The sequence below is a fragment of the Columba livia genome, chromosome 3 (genome assembly GCF_036013475.1).
Source record: "Columba livia isolate bColLiv1 breed racing homer chromosome 3, bColLiv1.pat.W.v2, whole genome shotgun sequence".
In the NCBI taxonomy this organism is placed as follows: Eukaryota; Metazoa; Chordata; class Aves; order Columbiformes; family Columbidae; genus Columba; species Columba livia.
Window position 1 is genome coordinate 75,533,871 of NC_088604.1, and position 22,884 is coordinate 75,556,754.

Sequence of the window (22,884 nt, forward strand, 5' to 3'; positions counted from 1 at the left end):
CACCCGCAAGGGATGACTGCATTCTTCTCACATGACTGGTACGTTGTAATTTCTGTAGCTCTCTGGTCCAGTATTTTTTTTAGGTTTGTAGCCTGTTCCCATCATTTAACATCCCATAACAAAGGAGAGCAAAGGTTCATTGGCTGAATTTCCAAAAGGGCGGACAAATTTATTACCACTAATAATATTTTCAGCTACAAAATTAAATCAGCTGAGCAGCCAAAGCTTCTGACTGAGGTAGAAGTATCCTACTTTTGGGAGTATTCTCTTGCTCTGTGTAAAACATCAGCAGTCCACAGTCAGAGCTCAGTCTCCTCTGGCCACGAATGTGAGAGGGGGGAGTGTGCTGATGGCTCAGCCGGCTGGCTCCTTGCAGATGCTTAGGGCTGCCCAGCCACTGAGCCTAGCAGGACATGGGGACAAGGAGGGCAAGGCAAGGGGGAAAGAACAGTGTGGGAGAAACAAATCTCAGTTCCCTGGACACCATGAGCAATTGCTCAGGGAAGGTGGGGGGTGAGGGGGAGGTGCTTGGACTATCTGAAAGGACAACCAGCTGTGTTGGCTTGGGGTGCAAACTGGCTGTTAGGGCAGAAATTATTTCCAGGGTGACACCAAGTTATGGTGTCACAGCATGCTGTTGCCTTGTTTTGTTTGGCATGTCTTTGTTTGCTTCTTCTGCAGCACCAAGTACTGGAAAAAGCTGAGAAAGGTTTCCTGCAATGGCAAAAATGGCTTACATTCCTGTTCCTCGATCCCTCATTCATCACTCACACCTGCACCTCTCCATCTCCTCTGAAAAATGTTTCTTTTTGAGTCGGGGGCATGTTAGTGATCACAGGCAGATGGACATCCCACAGAGAGCTCAAGAAGCACATGATCAGGTAGAGCCAATGGATCATCTTATCTTTTCTTCATATCAGAGTAAAATTTAACATGTAAAAACACCAAGGAAATTCTGGTTTTCTCTACCACACTGTGAGCACAGGATCCATCTACCCACTTCAGAAATATACTCTTTATGTCCATCTTCCACCAAAAGCCATTTCTGACAAAACACCTCTTGCCTTGCCACACCACTGGCTCTGGCAGGATTTTAACCTTATGGAAAATGCTTTAATAAAGGTACTTCCTTAACTTTTTTCTTCCCTCCTAGTTTCACTATATTTTATATTACACTTTAATATTTTAACGATTTTGCTTACTGTGTAAATACATAACAGTTTTAAACAAAACTTGTGCAATGTTATGCAACATCTGATTGGACTATTAGTGTTAGAATATATGGGGTATTATTAATATCTTCTAGTTAGATGTACCCAGTGATGGTTCATCACTTAAGTAAATTATAAGGTTTAAGCCGAAGAACTTTCACTGTGAGCTCCAGAATTGCTTTTTTTTCCTTCTATCTGGAGTGTGAAAATATTTAAAACCTTCTATAGATCAAGCTGATAATGGGAACATTATAGCTTTATTGTGCTCCTGGAAGGAGATAGCATTCAGGCTAAATCCAGAATATTAGTAGCAATTTTGGATTAATTCCAACTTGTGCACATCTTGAGAGTCTATCTGTTAGAGAGGGGTCATGTCCATAGCTTAATCACAGACATTTGCTACTAATATTAATCTGTTTCTGCTGATGACTCAGAGTGCTTTGCTGCCAGAAAACGATGAAAAACCCCCAAAGGCTGTGACCGTGAGTGCATTCATTACATTAGCAGAGAAGGTGAGGAGAGGGGGGAGTGGTAAACTCATTTTACAAATTGAAGTCATGGCTATCTGTTGTGAGTCAATTTATTGTTTGTCTCACCACATTACCTCGCTGGAATGTCTGCTGAGCTTCATACTGAGAGACAGCCCGTGCCTTCAGGAGCCTTCCCAGCCCAGCCAGGCACCGAGCTCCTCCAGGGATGACATGCAGAGCCTCAGAGCCGCTGCTCCCATGGGGCTCAGACAGGGCAGAGGGATCTGAGCAGGAGCCCCAGGTCAGTCCAGGGGCTCACAAGACAGTACTCACATGTCCTTCAGGCTTCTTCAAAAGGGTAGGTGTCCCCAGGAGAGGAGTAGGAGCTCTTACAGGCAGGTATCTCTCAGAAGGGAAAAAATGTGGAGCCTCCTATTCCACCTATAAGTCTCATTGTCCTTCCTGGAGGACACATCCCTCATTTGCTTGTTAGACACAATTGCAGATCTGTCTCTGCAGTGAGTATGAAGGAAAAATGAAAATAAATCTCCTGGACATCAGCAAGTAACGTCTTCTTCATTTCTGGTCACAGCTCAGTTGAAGGAGCAGAATCACTCCAGCAAGCTGCAAAATATTACATACGTCAGGAGAAGCAAAGAAAACTCATTTCTACCTTATAGCAGCAGAGCAGACTGCCTAAGAGTCTGTTTCCCATTCTTCAGAGGCAGGACTTGTTTAATTCACCCCCAGGGTCATAGCTCTCTGATGTCGAGCTCTATCAGATTTTCTAGAGTGGGTCTGTTTTCTCTGTTCCAATCAACCATTTTTTCCTGCATGTCCCTGAGCCTATACAACAAAAGTTGCCCTCTGAGCGTTCTTTCTCATTTATTTTCCATGGTGGACTTCATAGGTTTGGCACTTTGATCCCTCCTTCAAGCCTTCCACAGTACCAGGTAGTGCCTCACGGAAATTTCCTCAGTGCAATCAATTTTCACAACTTTTAAGATAAAAAACATATATGTAAGCAATAAAAACAAAGGGTTTCAAACAAATGCCAAAATACAGCACAGAATCATTCAGATATTAACTGAATATTATGCCCTCAGACACATGGTGTGAACTGTGGGGTTGCTATATGCAGAGACAGGAGCTGGACTTGATGATCCTTGTGGGTCCCTTCCAACTCAGGACGTTCTATGATTCTATGAAATTTAAGCAAATAAAGCAAATAAATGTGTCAAACTGACTGGAGTGGCTGGCTGGTTACACAACCTTCAAAACAAGGACTGGGCTGAGGATTTTGATGTGTTTGTTTCTCTGAGTCATAAGTGTATCGAGCGCCCTGCAAAAGGCCAGCCAAAGGAGATCGCTCTCTGTCTTCCCTTCTGTTTCATTCCATTGACCATAAACAATTCCCGTACATGTTCTTAAACGGGACAAAATATCAAGAATTGGATTTGGTTCACAGGGAATGCACCAGTGTCCCATAATCCTCATTGTTGCCGCCCTCCTGTCAAGCTCATTATCTCAGCATGGTTCTTCTGCTGTGTTTTGTTTCTATTTATGTCTTCTTTTTTTCCCCCAAAATCACACATTACATTAATCCAGATATTTGGTAAATGGAAATAAGAGGTCTCAGCATAGAAATAAACACAAAATGGATATTTTATTGTTTCTGCCAATCGTGTTTTTTTTAAAAAATATCTTCTTCAAGATAGCATGAAATTTGCAAATGCCTTCTGTCCCCATTTTGTAGCTGACTGATTATGTTCCCCATTGGGTACTAGGAAAGTCAAGGCTGGATACCAGAAGTCTATCATCCTTGGAGCTAGATTTTACATGTGCCAGATCCTTACCGCTGCCAGGACACAGAGCACTTCCAGCTTCTAGGGCTCACTGAAATACCTAAGTAATTTTGATTTTCTATAGTAGCTATACTTTGGGGTTTAATAACAAAGAGACTAAAAACACTCACATTGCAAACTGCCTGCAGTTCAGCCTTTAGGCATCAAAGTACATGGTGGAAACATGCGAGTGTGGGATGTACGTGTGTGTGGGATATGTGTGCATGTATAGGTGAGAAACCAAAGGCTGACAGACAAGCAGAGATAAGCAGTTGAGAATACATACTGTACATGTGTTTAACTAGATCTGACAGCAGTCCTTAGTCTGTAAGTTACATTATGCTACAAAATGCACAGGTACATTAGTTATTTGGTTAGTGATCAGTGTTTTTAAAAATTGGAAATATGCAATATAAGGTTAGACTGGCTAAAAAGATCATGTAACAATTTTTGTGAAAAAGTCTGTCTTTCTTGATTAAAACCCTTGCCTATTGAAACTTTTCTTACTTTTAGGATCCTTGCTCCTTCATGACATGAGGTCTTGTTATTCAGTGAAATAATTCCTTAAGGCAACATTGAGAGTGGATGTTATTCACTGTACTTTTATGCAGCAGGTAATGCAGCTTGTCAACAGGTAAGAGCATGGTTCAGTCTCCTGAACCTTACACTACTTAGTTTGTATCAACTCTCCTTGAGCTCCAGTAGCAGCATCTGCTGCACTTAAAACATACTCTTTCACTTCCTACTGGGACACGTTAAAAAAAAAAAAAAAAAAAAAAAAAAAAGCCATACAAACATCTGCAGGGGCAGAAATCATGCTATAAGAATACAGACATCCATCTGCCACATATAAATAACAGCCAAATTCAGATGTAACTCCTGATTGCAGGAATCTCTGTTCCCTGAGTTCAGCTCTATTTCCACTTCCACAGAGCTTTTCCTGGTGAAGGAAAGTTATCACCCCAGACCCATTTGTTCTACTTTTAGTACAGCTTATGCAGAGTCACTGATCTGTCGGACATCTCTCTGCTGAGAAGAGAGAACAGGGATGGTCCCCATTGGACAGTCATAGTTCTTACAGCAACAGATCCTAAGCAGCCAAATCTGAACTAGAAATAACATTTTCTTTCTAGCAAGAGTCTCAAGGACAGACATGCAAGCTGAATGAGCAGTTTCCATTTTTCTTGCTGCCTCCACAGCAAAAAGGAGAAACATTCATCATGCATGTATGCAAAGAGAGCAGAAGTCGGCATTGACACTTGATGTGGTTTCCAAACTGCGCAAGCAGTCCCCCAAGGCCTTTGCTACTTTGTAGGCAGTAATTCTTTGAAATAAAAACAGATATTATGCAAACCTGGGACTTCCAGTTCCTGCAAAGGAGAAACAGTGTGCCACGGGGTTCATTACTTGGGGTTGGTCAAGATGCACACACTTGAAGTTTTGACTAGCTCCTGAAACCATCTTCTCACAAGATTTCCAACCCAGATCTTACAAAATGAAAGAAAACATATGTAGGGAGGGCTCTGTGACCCAACAACAGTTAAGATGTACACATCCACAGGTTCTGAACTGTGAAATATATTATACTTTGTTCATGGCCAATAAAGGCACTTGACCACAGTAGTGCTCAGCAGTGGGTTGTTGACTTAGAGCTGGACAGGTGGAAGACTACAGTTAAAAAAGTGTTATCTAGAACACAGTGGTAAACAGAAAGGTTTGTTATAAGTGTTTGAGTAGCTGAGAGTTCAAGAAGGAAATATAAGAACAATGGGAGAGAATAGAAGTATTAACTCAGTTATTTACTCTGCTAAGTCAGATAGGAAAGTTTGAACTAGACATTTGGGTTATTCCTTGCTACGGAGAACACCCAAAATGAATGAAGAAGTCCTCAGCTTTAGTGGAACAACATTTATAACACTTTTTTAGATGTTGAGAAAAAGTAATACTTTTCTATAGAGTTTCTCCTGAGGGATCCTCCAGACCTGGTGGTGATGTCTAATGCATGCACCTTTACTTAGGGTTTGGTTCATCACACCTAGCTTTGGGTCTCAAAAACAGAGACATATGATCTAAGTTATCTATATATCTTCCACAGACAATGGAGAGTGCTAGGTATCTTCCCAGAATAGTTATTTTCCCTGGTCTTAATCATCTATCTCTATCCAGAAAACTAAAAGATTATTTTCAGTCATAAGTATAAACTGGTGTTTGACATCTATTTGAGGGCACAGAAATGTTAAATATTCCCTAGGCCATACCTAGGCTCCCAGCACGCTCCCTTTGAGTGGGCTGGAAGGAATTAGCAGGAGGTTTACTGTAGGGTGAACATGAAGTCCAAGAAAACAACTATGACAGACCATCAGGGCTGTATATGAGTGTTTGCACTGTTTTTTTCTCTGTAAACTTAAATATCATGTCTCATAAAAGTTATCTCATGGCATTGTACACAAAATGACCATACTGCCTGCGTTGTCCCCAAAAGAGAGCCTGTTCTGTTATTTTATACAAATTCTGTAAAAAGTTTTGGAAATGTAAACATGGGCAATCAAAACAAGTCAACATATGCAATGATGTCTAAATAGTCTCTGATCAGTCAGTAAGGTTAGAGCACAGGTGGAGGGAGCTAATAAGCTTCTGGTCAAAGTCACTAAAGGGCCAAGGTAAAAGACTGAGGACTCTTCCAAAGACTGCTCAGTGGGTTTTGCTAGCATCTTACAATATCATAAATGGATGAAATTGTTCTGTTTGCTAGTTGCAAACTAAGTAAATTACTGGGCTATTCTCAATAAACTGAGGTCTGCATAATAAATCATTTCACTGAGGACTTCATTTTTGTGTGTAGTGAGGAGGGAATAGCTCTCACACTGTTAGCTAGATGCTCTCAATAATGGGTATGTTTCCTTACCAAGAGGTATGCTATACAAATCTTCCTCAAATGTAAAGGGAGGCAAAATAGGAAGTTGAACAAAGTCAGAGGAAAAAGAAAGGAGGAGACAAACCAGAAGCAGTATAGATTATTTTTTCCTTTGGTTCACTGATTTTTTGTCCTTTTTCAAATGAATGAAAAGATCATGAAAATGCACTACAAGAAAACTATACCAGCACATACACCTCAATCTCATGGAAATATATGAAAGTAAAGGTAGTAGGTAAACTGCAGAAGCATCCAGTACACTATATTCAGCTTTATTCATTTATGGAAAAAACCTTTGGAATGTAATAAGAGCAAAGCCAAAATGGTCCAATAGAAATTACTTTATCCAACATTTGTATCCCTCCTATGCAATTCTATAAATTGATTTTTAAATTCTGTAGGAAGACTATCACTCTATTAAAATCTATCATATTTTTTCCATAAAGGCTACGTGCAAATGTACTTATAGAAAACATTTCTATGTTCTCCTGCAGTACAAAATCTCCAGCAAAACCTGTGACCTTCTATATATCCATTCGTTAATACTCAATTGATTGATACTAGAGAAGAGAGAACTTTCCTTTTCTTTGGACTTAATGGTATTTGGAAAGAGACCCCCTGCAATCCATCCAACAGGGCTCAGTGATGTGAGAAAGGAGACCACTAACACATCAGTACTCTGTAATATTGGAAGGGAGACCCCCTTTTGCACTGAATTAGTGCCTGGAAAATCTGCTCCACTTATGCTTTTTCCATGTGATTTGCTGGAGCTCACTCTTGCTCCACTGCTAGGAAAGCCAGGACATATCCCCTGGCAGTTTTCAAAACTTTTATAAACTGGAAAGTATTTTGCTGGCTTGAACTTTGCTTGCCTAGAATCTATGAAAGATGCTGCTCTTATTGTTGGTGTGTTAGTTAAATCATGTTATTCATTCCTGTTCAATGGGGTGGTTTGATTTATTTTTAAGTCTTTGTTATTTACCTCAGGATGTCAATTAATTAAATTCTCAATTGCTTATTTGTGCTTCCTCCCTTTGGTTTATTCTAGCATGTGCAGGAACTTAGTGGGGGGGAAGGGGGGAAAGGGGGAAAGGGGAAAAATAGTATTGTTCCAGCTTGGTTTCTAATTTGTTATTTTAGTCTAAGTGAGAAGGCCAATCTGCAGTGATTCAAATACCTGCAAGGTGAGAGAGAGATGGTTGTTCTGGTGCCATGAAAGCAAGACTTTTTCCTGAGCAGCGTCTAGTTTGTTGTAATAACAGTTGCATTTTCAGTAGCCTTGAAATCTGAGGAAGCCTTGTGTGTGGAATGTCATTGTTTCAGGTGAGACAAAACTGCGGGTTTGTGATAAGAATTTGCATGTATTAAATGTTAGTCCAGTGGGCACATCATTGTACTTTTTCCAAGGTGATGAGCTGGGCCTCCCTGAACATTCATTGGCTCAAATATTGACTTAAAATAATGGAAATGTGTGTGAGTGAGTGCACAGAGATGATGAGGGAAGAGAAGGCATTCTTAAGTATCGTTCCATTTTACATAAAAATCATACAAAGAGCTGAAAATGGGTGTACAGTTGAGATCTTAAAGTCATTCACCATTCAGTGCACTCAAAAATTTGCCAACAATTGATTCACTTACTTACTTGGGTCCTTGCCCATGAAATTCACTGTGGAAGGATTTAAACAAAGAGTTTCATGGAAATGGAAGACTGAGTCAAGACTGTATTCCTGAGCTGCTGAGGAAATATGTCTTGAGTAAAGTGAACATAATATTTAGTGTGCCTGGAATGGAGTTTTAACCTATAGTTTTATGCTGGTGATTTGTGTACTTTGAACTCTGTACAGGAACTAATACCAGCTGCTCGTTTGGTTAAGACTAAATCCTGGGTTGGATTTTGTCTCAAAGGTTCATTCTTCTACTAAAGAGAAAGTTATTGCATCTGAAAGCAATCACACTGGAAAACCATTTAGGGAGCACAAGTAAGGCTCCTTAAATCAAAGGCAAAGTTTCCTGAAAGCCATCAAATACTAGGAAAACAACAGTGTAGATGTTTTTATTTATCTGCCTTCTTATTGTGCTATTATTAGATAAATGCACCACTTAGCTGCAGATACACAGAACGTGTCATGAAATGCCATGGCTGATTCCTCCTGAGACTTGAAGGTAGAAAAAACCAAACATGTAACATACACATTTATCTATGCTGGTAATAAGCTTCTGAATCAGCTAAGGAAGGGTCACTGGCACCTCACCAGATCATTACACAGAAGACTAAACAGGTGGGCATAATCCTAATCCCAGGGAACCCCTGGTCCATGTCAGATTGGAAGTACTAATCTGTTCCTGAACAACTCCAATCTGTTCATCAACTCCTCTGTGGCCTTCTACTGCCTCTTTAAAACATCCAACAAGTTGTTGAGATGAAGTGCTCTTCCACTGTGCTCCATCCAACAGAAGGGCATGATAAATGCTCAGTATCAGTGTCAGCAAAGTACCTCAGGAATGACAGATATAAGAAAAAAATTAGGAAAGTCATTTTAATCTGTGTCAAAATAGAGTGCCTGAAAGAGCCACTCATTGAATAAAAAGAGATTTCAACTGTGCTCTTCAAACGTGGTGTTTCTAATAGGCCTGGATCTGAGTTACATTATTATGATCTTCAGGCTCATAAAAACATAGAAAAGGTAGGGTAAATCATGGTGAAATATTTTCTGCCCTGCTCTGAAATAGCCCAGATGAGTGCCAATGTAGTTGGAATGGATCTCAACAGTTTTAGTTTTCCTCAACAAAATAAGCACGTGTGCTCAGCTTTGTATACAGCATATGGATGGCAAACCCACAGGGCATGGGTAGATGGGCAAAAATACAGAGAAGTCTGTGCAGAGAGAAGGGACTCATTGAATTAGCCGGATTTCTGTAGATATAAACAGACTCTGCTAAGCAACATAAAATAACTAATGAGCCATAGTTCAGTGAGAATCTTTGGCAAAATGGTATTACCCCTGGCTTCATTTTTTGTTATGAAATTATAGGAAGTAAATGAATTTGCAAACTTTATTTCAGTACTTTTACTCTGAGAAGAAATTAACTCTTCCTTTTCTGAATGGGCTTTACTCCCTCCTGTTACCACAATGCCCCCTCATTTTTTGTCCTGTCTAAAACAAATATTGCCTTAGAGTGCTTCTGGAGCACTTTCTCACCAGGTTAAAAGGAGAGACGAAACTCAGGTGGACAGGGAGAACAGAGTTCAGTATTGCCCCCAAAATGTGCTGCAGAGTGCAATAGTTGTTTATTATTGGTTTTTGACAGACAGTGAGGAATAAAGGGCTAGTCTTTAACTGTTCCTTTCTTCAGGAATGACCCTCTGTATTGCAGATACACCATAGTGCATCACAACAGTGCACACGTGCTTATTTACAATAAAATGAGCTGATTGGCAGTAAAATGATCTGTGTTTCAAAATATGCTTACGTATTTTTACATGGAAAACTGCACGATGTGCAGCATTCCCTGACATTGACACATGGGCTCTGACAGACCACCCTCATGCTCTCTGCTATATGTCATCCATAGGATAGAGGTAAAGCCCTGCCGAGATGTGAAGTTCTTGATCCACTTCTCAGACAGAGAATATTTTGTGGAGAATTACTAGATTATCAGCAACAACAACAACAAAAAAGGGTAAATCATGTCTTCACTAGCCTAATTCTGAGTAACAGAACAAATTACTCAAGGATAAGTTTCGTTTTTTACAGCAACAACTAAAACCAGCAGTATGTACCTACTATTTAACAACTCCATAAAATAACCCTATCATTAGGAGGTGGTAAATTCCGTCTGGTTCTCAGTGTTTATTCCAAGTTCTGACCAAAAATGTTCCTGTGGGCATGCTGCACAGAGAACAAAACCCATGAAGTGCCTATAAAATGGTTACAACTTGAGAAAAAGTGCCAGCTAACACTAAACAAAGCTTTTAAAATCAGAAAAATATATTGCAAGCAGATTTAAAATCTTTTTCTGTTGTCAAGAAAACTGTAAAAATGAATGTTACTTTTCAGTTAGCCAACATAAGAAAATAATAAAGCAGATGGAATGAGTGTCTCACCTGTGCTAGAAAAAAAGGGCAGACATCATGAGCACAGGTCTGGTGTCTCACGCTAACCCAATAAATCCCAGTGCAAGAGCTTTTAAAAACTTACCATCCTACTTGAAGGCCACTGCTCAACAGTGAACCCCAAAATAGACATGATATCAGCATATATCAGCAGCCTTCCAGTAGCTAAAAGGGGCATAAAAGAAAGCTGGAGAGGGACTTTTTACAAGGTCATGTAGTGATAAGACAAGGGGTAATGGCTTCTAACTGCAAGAGTGTAGATTTAAACTAGATATAAGGAACAAATTCTTTACCATGAGAGTGGTGAGGTGCTGGAACAGGCTGCCCAAAGAAGCTGTGGATGCCCCATCCCTGGCAGTGTTCAAGGCCAGGCTGGATGAGGCTTTGAGCAACCTGGCCTAGTGGAAGGTGTCCCTGCCCTTAGCAGGGGGGTTGCAACTATTAATGCATGATCTTTAATGTCCATTCTAACCCAAACCAATCTATGATTCTTTGATTCTATGATTCTATATACAGTACTCATGATATGAAAGATTGTTATAACCACTTTGGAAGTTAAATTTCCTCAACACAAGAGGAATATGTTTCTCAGCAACTTCAAAACACATACTTGAATATTCCAGGATGCTTTGCACTAAAACAAAACTAACTCAGGCCCAGGGCTTCACAGCAAGTCAGCATCACCCCCAGGCTCTCAGTACACTCACCTTCAAATCTATGTGCCACCTCCTGCAAGGGCTCAAAACACTGGCCATCCCAAATATGTATCTTTCCCAACTTCCCATGAGGTTCTGCAGCCCTTTCTTCTGACTTCACCCTTCCATGTAACCACAGCCTCAATGATGAGAAAGGGCTCATACTATAATTGTTTCTTTCAGTATCACCTCCCAAATCCAATTAACATTGGATCCAGGTGAAAACCCCCAGACCTACAATTTTGCCATGTGTCTAAACTAGTTGTCAGGCATAACTTTGGCATCTGACTCTCTGTTTAAAAGAAACTACATAGCACTGATTCAGCAGTTACCCAACACTCAATAAATCCTCTGCTGCTTGATTTACCTTTAGTAATAAATTGGGTCTACTCATGACTTACGAGGCAAATCACTGCCAACTGCAAAACACCCATCCTGAGGGCACCTTCTGGCTATGGGGGCACCACTAGCTATCACTATACTTGATCTAAGCAAACTTTTTGGATGTCTCTGAGCTTCTAACTGAGTCCCACAGCTCTGTGACTTTAATAAATTACCACATCTACATCTAAATCAGCCTTTTCAGACCCACCAGCCTGGACAGGAATAGTAGACAGAAACAAGGGAGGACCTCTGGGTTTTTTGCTGGCCTTCCACAGAGTTGCAGAAGATGCCAATAGCCATGTAAGTCCTCCTGGACAACAAAAAGTTTAAAATGGATGTAAGTAGTTCACAACTCTTATCCACTACGCTGGATACCCCAGACATGAGGTTGAGTGTTGATGACAACTGTTGTCAGCATCCAGGTCCTTCTCTTCTCAAATATAACTGCATGCTGTTAATGAAAAGCAACAGCTGGGGAGCCAACGACATGGGATCAGACAAAAAGCTTCTTGCTTGAAACTTTGTTCCTAATCTACCATTTTTACTCTATTTACAGAAGAATGAAGATGAAATCAGAGATTATTGTTTAAGTTTTTTTCCAGAGTTCACTAACTGCTTCCTAGGAAGGATCTGAATGAAGCAAGATGGCCGAGCACCTTCCCCACAGCCACAGGCCTAGGTTGGATTTAAAGGCAGTCTGGGAGGTGAGTAATTCAGTTCCCATGGCTCTGTTGTGAAGGAAGTTGTTTTCTCCCACTCTTGTCACTTGATTCACCCCCCGTTCTGACAAAGGCACCCCAGCCCAGTAACTTCATGAGATGAAGAATCCACCACTTCCCTTAATAGTTTCCCTCATGCAATGTTAAAAACAGATGGCCACAGATTCTTGTTATCTTTTCTTTTATGGATTCTAAGAAAATTTAGAACTTGCTTCAGCCCAGGCAGGAAGGTATTCAAATAGAGCAACCAACCCTCATCTTTTTTTCTAATTGAAACAGTTGAAGCAGCATAAATACCACAATATGAATCGTTTCTCCATTTCTTCAGTTGTTTCTGGTGTTCTTTTTTACATTCTCTGATTTTTCAGTTTTCTTGACGATCGGTTGACAGCAGCATTGAATCTTCAATGTCTGACATTCAAAGCAGAATCACTCTATTACTCTTCTGGATCTCATCAGCAGTGTCCCAGTTTCAGGGTGCAAGCTCAGCATCAGCTGTAAGTCCACTGCGACCCTTTGTCCAGCTGCCATGTTCTCATTTTTTTATATGGCTGCCAGTTTTGCTCTACTGGCAAATTTTATCTATTTTACTTTTTTTTCCTCTATATTATGGATACATTGAAGATTGACAGCTCAACAATAGCTCATTGGAGAGCACCCTTTGAAACATTTCATTTGATAGTGATTCTCCTGTGACAATTATTTCTTCATTGTGTTTCCTGAGATTCATCTCAAATAAAATCCTTTATCAATTTAAAATGTGCTGCTACAGTGCAGTGCTAATTTCAAATACAATGCCATAGTAAGCAAATTGCTTTACAAAGTCTAAATATGTTCCATTATGCAGGCCTTTTATATCAGTCATTAGAAAACACATCAAAGATTTATATAATTTTTGTTTAACAATGACTTTTCGTTCTTCATGCCGTCATAATTTATGGCCCTACTTATCAGTCATCATTTGATATCTGTATCAATTTGTCTGTTATTTAACCTCAAACCTAATTCAGATCAAATATTTTTCATCTGAACATAGTGTAGTTCTTCTCTTAAATATTGGCAGAACATTAACACACTTAAACTTTCTGAAATGTCCTCAGTTTTCAAAGATTTATTTAAAACCAGTATTAGGAGACCAAAGGTATTGTCAGCTTTAGAATTTCTGGACAGAAGTTATATCTGTCTGATGGTATAAGAATGTAATAAAAAATATTGACTTGTATTTTCTCCTCTTATAATTAGTGCTTATCGTATTTTTTCTTTTAATTGGTGCTGTGAGTTTGCCACTGTACCATGATTTTAGGCTAGAGACATCCTTTTGTCTGTTGACGGAAGTAAACCTTGTAGTTATCTCAAACCACTTTAGGGAATATGATAATCTCGTTTCTAAAGCTAACCACCTGCTCAGCAGTACTCAGTTTATCCCATAGGGTAGCTGTGTATAGGAAACTATGACCTCAGAGACCACCATTTTTGTGATGTTAAAGTACCTTTGCCTGTTCAAAGTTAAGGGCTTTAGGATGGAGAAGTTTCATTTTTACTTCTTGCTCTGATAACAATGAAGTTTTTTGTACATAAACATTAGTACAAGTCTTCACCACTGCTCAGATGACATTTATGTGTTAAATGAGTCATGCACCCACTGCAGATCTCATATTTGCCTGGCTGAACTGTTTTTGTTGAGGACTTTATAGAAAGGAGGATCAGTTCTTTCCAGCTCTGAAATTCTTAGATAGTCTAATGTTGATGTGAAACAATGGTTCTGAGGATCAGGTCTCCAGTCAACTTATTTTATTTATGTGTTCTTTTGTCATTTTGAAATGTAACATGAGATTTTAAACAACATTTGTCTGGATCTTGAGCCTAATCCGCTATTGTTTTATATTGCATGTCTCAACCAAGAGCATCCACTGAATAGAACTTGATTCATAATTCAGAGTTCTAATTCGATAATTTTATCAGTATTATTTTGTCTGCTTGAAAGATGCCACTCCATACAGGACTCAGCTGGTGAGATCAGCATATGCCTTCAATCATAAAAGGAAAACAATAAAAAACAACTTCCTTGTGAAGGCAAACATGCATTTCAAACTATTAACAAGGGGAGAAACTCAGCAAAGATGCCTCAGAATGGGAAGAAAGTTTCCAAAGAGAAGGGAATCATCTCAAAAGTGCATTATAGAGAAATCCACTAACCAACACCACCTGTGTCCGTGTGAGGAAACAGGCAGCTTCTCCAAGGGAATACAACAGCATGTGTGCTGAGGGTGCTGAGCTTCAAGGTTGTACAGAACCACTTAAAATAATGTGGGAAGGAAACCAACAAGGACAAAATAATAATCATGATGAAAAAGTCATAAATCATTGGAAAAAATTATTCACACTGTAAACTTCTGTATTTCAGAACATCCTTTGCCAAGCAGAATAGTGAAAGTGGCGATGACCACAGTAAAGAAGATATGTCGTGCCAAAGGCTCCCTGATGCCCTTTCTGTTGAGTGTCTCCATTTGACCGTGGCATGTCCCATTCAGCCATGAATAAAACAGGTGTCATCTTCTTCTAGCCTCAAAACTAGTTGTCCTCAATGTATATGCATATCTTGACAGCTAACATGACCTTCACCAATGGCTTGCAAAAGTCAGCCTCTATATTAAGTAACCTGTCAGTGCAGGTCTGCTTAGTTTAATATATTGGCCAAACGTAAGCCAGGCATCCTTTAAAAATGTGGCTTCACAGCTCCTATTCAGCTCTCTTGTAAGTCATGTGGCCTGACAGGTCCTTGTCTGTGCATGGCTGCCTGCTCTATGTTTTGCAAAACACCAACATTTCTCTGCTTTCCTTGACATTTTTGTACCATTTTGTGTCCCCTTGGATTCATGCTCCCAACTCCCACCCCTGTTCTTGCATCCTTCAAGAAGAATTGGTCTTTCCTCTAAGAAATCAGCACCTGGAGACCGGTGTGGATAACACCTTCACCCACTCCATCACTTCTGGTACCACTGCGTGCCTGTGGCCTGTTCCTTTAGTTGAGGCTCGCCCTGGCTCTGAGCCTGCACCAGGACCATGGCCCTGGGAAGGACCTGGCAGCCACACACGCACGAGCAGCTTGGCAGGGCAAAGCCACCTTTGGCTTTTAGCTGTAGATTCCATGCTCTGCATGACCAAAGACAGAGTTTCTTTGTTTCAGGAGCTAAGGACTTGGCAGACAAGATAAAACGTCTCAGATAAAGAACCTATGTCAGTCTCCACTTGGCTGTTTCTGAGATTTCTGAATATTTTGGCAAACTTCAGCCCTCTACTCAGGACCTGGAAAGCAACTCCTTTACTTTGTAGTAAAATCTGCTTTACTTCCACAGGTTGCCAGTGACCTTAATCATAGTGCAGGCTAGTATAAATCTCTGATCTGGCCAGCACGTTACTGCAGCCTGCCAACTAGATATCTGCACTTCATACACAGCCTTATGTCTTAGCAGTTGAACATTTTACACCGAAATGGGGACCTCCAGATTTTACCCAATGAACTGGAAAATTCTGGGCAAACTGATCTGCTGCCTCACCTGCAGCCTTGGTTTTACTGTCAGAGCCAAAACCCAGAGCTGAGTTTCTGTCCATCTGATAGCTCTTAATTCAGGCCAGACCCCAGAAAACACACTGTTATGCTCCTGCAGGTCAGCGTTGCTGTTTGCAACTGAGAGTGAAGCAGATATTTCAGTACTTTTTAGACAATCAAATGTTTACAGTTACTCAGTTTGGTTAACAGCTGCGGCCACACTGAGCCCAGCTCAGCTTAGAAAAATTACACGTGTCCTGTTTACAGCTTTAGCTGAATGGAGGCAGGAAAGATAAAGTATTTGCTTTATGAACTACAGATATGTTGCCTAAATCTGGGTCAGGAAGCAAAATATCAACAGCTGTGGAGCACGGGATTTTAAATCCCTGGACAAACTCTCATGGTTGTTTTCCCAGTGACATGGCCAATTCACAGCCCTGCAGCCGAGACAGCACTGAAGTCAGGCAGCTTGAGAATCAGTTGGAGGGAGAATAATGAATCAGATTCTTCCCCAGCCTCTGTTGCAGATTAACTGTGTAAATGAAATATTAATAGTTCTCCGTCTCCATTTACACCTCTGTGGAGGAACTAAACTGCTGCAGTGAGGGCGAGTAAAGGACTTTATTGATTCTCCAGAGCATTTTGAAAACACGTAACTGAAAGCATCAGAACAAGCAGATTAATAGGAATATAATTAGAGAACAAGAACCTGATTTGCAAATGATAATGCCATAATCAGAAACTGTTGAGTATCACAAAAATATTTTTGTGAACTTCAGGATTTGTATTTGGTAACACCCATGTTTCTTCCCAGTCAGTCAGCAATAGACTACCACAGAAACAGGTATTCGTCTAGTACTTGTTTGTTCTTGCTAAAGCACATATGTGAATAAGACAGAGAGACTTCTAAGTCAGAACAAATATTCACTATCTGTGCTGGAAAACATAGAATTCCTGGAAATTTAATTTTTCATTCAATCTAAGGGCTAAAATAGCTGCAGGCTACTGAGTTTATCAGTCACTTGTGCCACCTACATACTCAAACATATTATGTACATGCACAAGTAATGCAAAAAAAAAAATGTTTTACAATACCTATATTTAGATAGAGATACTTCAGAATAAACAATTAACAAAGCAATATGAGCTCATGTAGAAATTTTTCTGTAAATCCTACTAACCCAAATTTTATTTGAAAGCATGCAGCAATGCTTCCACACTGTGCTTCAGATGTTAAATATGACTGCAGAGATGGCAATCTGCTGTGGAAAGGAGGAAGATGAGCAAGGGGTTGTGGCCACAGGCAGATTCAGGGCAGTGTTCTGCAGCCAGGACTCTTGTGATGCCATTCAGGCAGTTCCTGCTACCTCAGAGAAGTAAGTTTAACACACTGCTTCCTCCTTGTAGGAGGTCTCAATAGCTTTGTGCACTTAGTAAACAGCATGTTTGTCAGACTCTGGCTACTATCATTCCCATCCAGGAGAGATATTCTCTCATTCCCTACCCCCTGCCTGTCCCCAAGCACCTCAGAGGACCTGCCTGGACGCCTGTACCAATCATGTCACTTCTGTCTTCCAGCATCTCCACTCTGGTGCAAAGCAGCAGAGCCCACCTGCCTCTTGGTCTCTGCCTAGGCAGAGAAAACAGGCACAACTGCTGGGGACACCTGCCACCAGCCATTCCTAGCTGAGCAAATAAAAGATTTACTAGTGGCCGAGCAGGGCTAACAGAGATTATAAGGAAAAGAGGCACAAGATGAAAGGAAGCTGACAAGAAAAGAGTGGGGTCAAAGCAAAGGGGAACAAAGAAACTTCTCAAGCAGCAGTCAAAATGTTAAAAGGATGCAGGCTTGAAAAGTCTGTGCCTGACACCAAAATCTGTGGTTAACACCAATTCTAATTGTGAGGATTTGTACAAACCAAAGCAAGCTATTCTTGCCCCATCCTTTATTTATTATCTCACAAAGGAATAAAAAATCAGAAGAAAAGCATCATGCGAAACAGAATGAAAAAAATAAAACATTTTTAAAATTGCTTCAATATATAAATATCCTGTGCTTCAATCCAGCTGCTGAGATCATGGATGCAATGTGGAGTTCCATGTCACTAATATATTTGTGTGTATTTTTGCTAATAAAGATGCTAAACACTGCTATCAGTAATGCAGCAAAAGGAAAAAAAATCCCATTAGGGTCCTCATATTTGTGCATGTGTCCGTTCTCGAAGAGATGTTGCCAGAGAACAAAACCAGGGAATCATGAGTCAACAATATTCTATATTCACATAATGTCCTTTGGGACTTTGGGATTGTGTACGTTCTAGCACGAAGTTGTATGTTATGTGATCATGGAGAATAAGCATTAATCCTTCCAAAAGGCTGTTTAGTCAGCTTAGCATTTAAAAGCATTTTCCAGTCTTCCTGTGACTAGCTAATCACAGCAATGTAGTGGTATTTCATGCCTACCTAGCTCATCACGGAATCACAGTATGTTTGAGGTTAGAAGGGACCTTTGGAGATCACCTAGTCCAAGTTCCCTGCTCATTCAGGATCTCATAAAGCAAATTGCCCAGGATCTTGATCTGTAAGCTCTTGACTGAGAGGTTCTCCTTCCTCTCTACTCTGCCCTGGGGAGACCACACCTGGAATATTTTATCCAGTTCTGGGCTCCTCAGTTCAAGAAGGACAGGGAACTGCTGGAGAGAGTCCAGCGTAGGGCAATCAAGGTGATTAAGGGAGTGGAGCACCTCCCTTATGAGGAAAAGCTGAGGAAGCTGGGTCTCCTTAGTTTGGAGGAGACTGAGGAGTGACCTTATTAATGTTTACAAATATACAAAGGGTGAGTGTCACAAGGATGGAGCCAGGCTCTCCTCGGTGACAAACAATGGTAGGACAAGGGGTAATGGGTTTAAGCTTGGAACACAAGAGGTTCCACTTAAATATGAGAAGAAACTTCTTCTCAGTGAGGGTGACAGAGCACTGGAACAGGCTGCCCAGGGAGGTTGTGGAGTCTCCTTCTCTAGAAACATTCAAAACCCGTCTGGACATGTTCCTGTGTAGCCTCATCCAGGTGTTCCTGCTCCGGCAGGGGGATTGGACTACATGATCTTTCGAGGTCCCTTCCAATCCCTAGCATTCTATGATTCTATGATTCTATGACTGGTTCCTGACTCATCCCAAGACAGAGCTCCATGTATTCCTACTGCCCTCTCCTCTGTAATGCTGGACAAATTTCAGACTTTAGTGCCTGAATTTTGTTCTCCAGCCTTTGTTTTTGCACAGTAGAGATTTCTGATTTGGATCTGGGAAGATGTCCACAGGGCTAGGTCTCCTACTGTGTTGTCTGGAAAATACGTCTGGGTAGATTCAAAGTATGTGGGATATCTAGCAGACATCCCACAGATCTGTCATAGCCTTATCCTGACTAATATTGCCAGAAGAGAGCCTGTGCTTGCACAGACCATCAGGGCAATGTGTCAGTGCTATGGTTGATGTTCCTCAGCACACTGGCTCTCTGATGCATGAAGTGTGGCAACAGGCTGAGTGAACTCCATGAATCCCCTGTGGCCTGCAATCCCCTGGTGGAAACACAGGAGCACTTTATGAGCAGGTCTTGGAATAACATAACTGACAGGTCTTGATGGCAAGCAATTGACTTTAAAACTACAGTTTGGACTCACGGGAAGCCTCTCCCACTTCCAACTTTCTTCAGCAAAACAAAGCCAATACAAATTGAAGCTGTGGTTCTGCTATTAAATTTAGGCCACTCAAACACAAAGTGATATACCAGGTCTGGCAGCTGCCGAGCGGGCCGCACTGAGCAAGTGTACTTCTTGTAGTCCGAACGTGCCTGGAGATCCCGTGTAGTTGTTGTGCATTAGGACACAATCTGAATCTACTACTTTCAGTGGGATTTTTCCAGTTAGTCTAGTCGTAAGCTCATCTTCTGATTGAAACCTTCATTAAAATGAAAAATGGTTTAACAGGCAATGATTTGTGAGACAAAAATGTAAAAAATGTAATCTTTTGTTCTTCTGTGAAATGCAACATGGAAGAGAGAATGGGCTGATGAGCACATCTGGCCTTGAAATTCAGGATTTCAGACCATCTAAGAGAACACTAGTGGAAAGGAAGGCAATTAACTTATATGAATAGCATATGGACCAGCAGGATTTTTGCTCTGAAAGGACAGATTAGCAGGACTTTTTTTGAGGTTGGATTTGCAGACACGTCATGTCAGAGCAAATGAGGATTCTAGTTCCTAGACCCTTGAAGTCTTGTGCTTTTCTGGAGTTTGCTGATATAGGAAAGGTAACTAGATCTGATGGAAGTTTTTCCATGGAGGCAACTTTTCACGGGAAAAGGCTCATACTATGGCAACTTCGGAAAGACACTTGGCACATTTCTGGCACAAGACTGGCTGCTCATTTGTCAATTCAACCCACCTAGGCTTTGGACTCCTGGTTTCTCTGTACACATCCTGGTGGACTAGCTATTCGAGGTCTTCACCTCTCTACAGCAGTCAAGCAGTGGAGTCCATGGCAAACTCTCAGCCCATCCAGCGATTTTGATTCTCAGACTCTCAGGCTCTGGTGTTCCCTGCACTGCCTGGACACAAGAGGAACTGTTCACTGGCTCCTGGAGCTCATCTGTGACTTTGGGGATCCCCTTCCCAGTTATCTGACTTGTCAAATAACCATCTTCCTATAATCTTTCCTATACGGAAAAGTAAGACAATGTTGAGGCAGTCAGTCTGTCTGCCTACAGACCAGATAGGAGCAGCAAGGAGAGTAGAACATTTCAATTTTTTTGTCTCATGAAGTAAAATTTCCTGGAAATCTCCCCATGTTGAGAAATAAACCCCAAAGTGTGCCCTTTGACATTTTGTCCTTGTTCAAAACAAAGCCCTTTTTACAGTACAGCAGCATTTCCCAGGAAGAGATTCTCATTTTGCCAGCACCACGGATGGAGCTATTTGTTAACTGTGTTTCAGATGGGAACCAGATACATTCACTCTTCTTCTGAAGTGTGCACACAAAGGAAGGGCGAGGGAAGCAGAGCTAAATGTGACGGCAACTTTGAAAATCCTCAGAGGAAAAAATGCCAAGGATGAGTCCTGGCGTCTCAGGCATTTCATTTGAGCCCCTCCCCGCTTTTTATTTTCCCTCAAAATAAAGGCCAGAGGAGGCTTTTTTCTGCAGTGAATGGCAAATTGCAAAAAGCAGAGGAAGGGTTGACAGACCAAGGAAAGCTCAGAATGTCTTTTTCTGACATTATTTTTGAATCTAGACTTTTATGTTTGAAAGCTTTTCCGACTGAAATTAGTGACGGGCCTAGGATTGGAAAGGAAGCAGCTGTAGCAACCGGTTTAATTTTATTTATCCTTTTAATAGAAATATTTCTTTTCTATCACATGGAAAAACAGTTTTATAAGGAAGACTCTTCAGTGGGTTACCTGATGCTAGGAACCCCTGAACTCGGAGTCATTATCTTTAGTAAAAAATCCTTTCTGATTCGGCTGTACCTTTTGTTGTTGTATATGGCCTTGGTAACACCAATGAGACCAAAACAAATATCTAAAATTAGTTACTTAACCAGGCTCATTTTCTGGATATCATTTACTCTGCTCCATTTAGAGAAAATACAGGAAGTATATGTTACTAGGGAATCTTAAACAATGTTGGAAGTCAAAGCTCTTGTATCTTCCACATAATTTGACAACCTTCTGAAAAGGAATTTGGAAAACACACTACAAGAGGAAACCTCACCCTTCTTACAGGTTTCCCTCTGGGAGAAAGCTATTTCCCTTTCTAATTACATTTCTATAGGTGTCTTCTTGAGTCATGTATTAATAACATACAATAAATACGAAATTCATAGGAATGTTGTTGGGTGTTAGTTCCAGTTGTCATTCATTCACTTCAAAATGTTTTTCCAGTCTGTCTGCCAAAGGGCTAGGCAGGATGATAGTAGTGTGTCTATACTATGACATATATAAACAGTGTGCAACTCCATTACCCTTAGTGAATGTACACACTTTGAAGAAAAATGTCTTAAATCTCCAATCTCCTCGACTCACACTATATTTGGGTTCACACCATCCTTACAGTCTTCATTTTAATTACTGTATAATAGATTATTCCAACTGTTCTTAGCATGCAGATCATTTTAGAAGGTGCTTAAAAGTGAGATAATAAAGAAGATTATTTATATTAAGGTACTGACTGGCAACCTGGAAAGTGCACAAGCATAAAATTGTTCTAAAGAAGAATAATAAAAGCACGTTGGTATGTCTCTTGAATGAAACTTGAAACAAAATTTTTACATCTATCTTATTACACAACTTTGTTTTCTTAAGCAGTTTAAGTATAGCCTACTACCATGAAATAAAAAAGAGAAAACTGCAGTGGATGAAAAAGCCTTTGGATGAGTGAACAAAAAAAAAATTGTACTACTCTGTTAGGACAGAAGAAGGTAATTTTCATTTACTGGATCCCTCATCATGCTTCAGTTGAATATATTCTGTTAAGACTTCATGGGTGGGAGCAAAGAGGAAGAAAGGATAATAGGAAACTTGCGACCATGTCAAACCACTGATCACAGCGGTTACAACTAAAGGAGGAAAAAAAGCTCCTTCCCACCGTATTTTTCACAGCCCAGGATCACACATGGCAGAGGCATTTCATTCACTTTTTCATCTTTTATTTCCTTTCCTCAAGATGTCTTTTTATCTATCACTGTGGAAAGTGTGTTTTATATTCATTAAGCCAAGCTCGCCCCTGGTGTAACCCTAGCTGAGTGTGCGGAGTTGGGCCAGGAACACTTTCAGCTTCTGGTCTCTTTCTATCTGGGATCATTATCACTTGAAACCAGCATCCTCCCTCAAGTCACAGCTTTCAGGTCAGCTGGTCAGCATGCACAAACCTGAGGCAAGGCTTTCTGCCCAGGAACTGGTAGCTGCCTGTGAGTCCTGTCTACAAACTGGT

At 40.6% G+C, this 22,884-nt stretch overlaps 1 protein-coding gene across 1 annotated transcript in view; it reads right to left on the reverse strand.

Moving 5' to 3' along the window:
• Window positions 1-2,142: 2,142 nt before the first annotated feature.
• WDR27 (WD repeat domain 27) overlaps window positions 2,143-22,884 on the reverse strand; it is a 131,573-nt gene continuing 110,831 nt past the window's right edge. Inside the window, exon 24 of the mRNA XM_021296077.2 lies at window positions 2,143-2,305. Coding sequence (XP_021151752.2) covers window positions 2,258-2,305 — 48 coding nt within the window. The 3' untranslated portion in view covers window positions 2,143-2,257. The remainder of the gene's footprint in view (window positions 2,306-22,884) is intronic.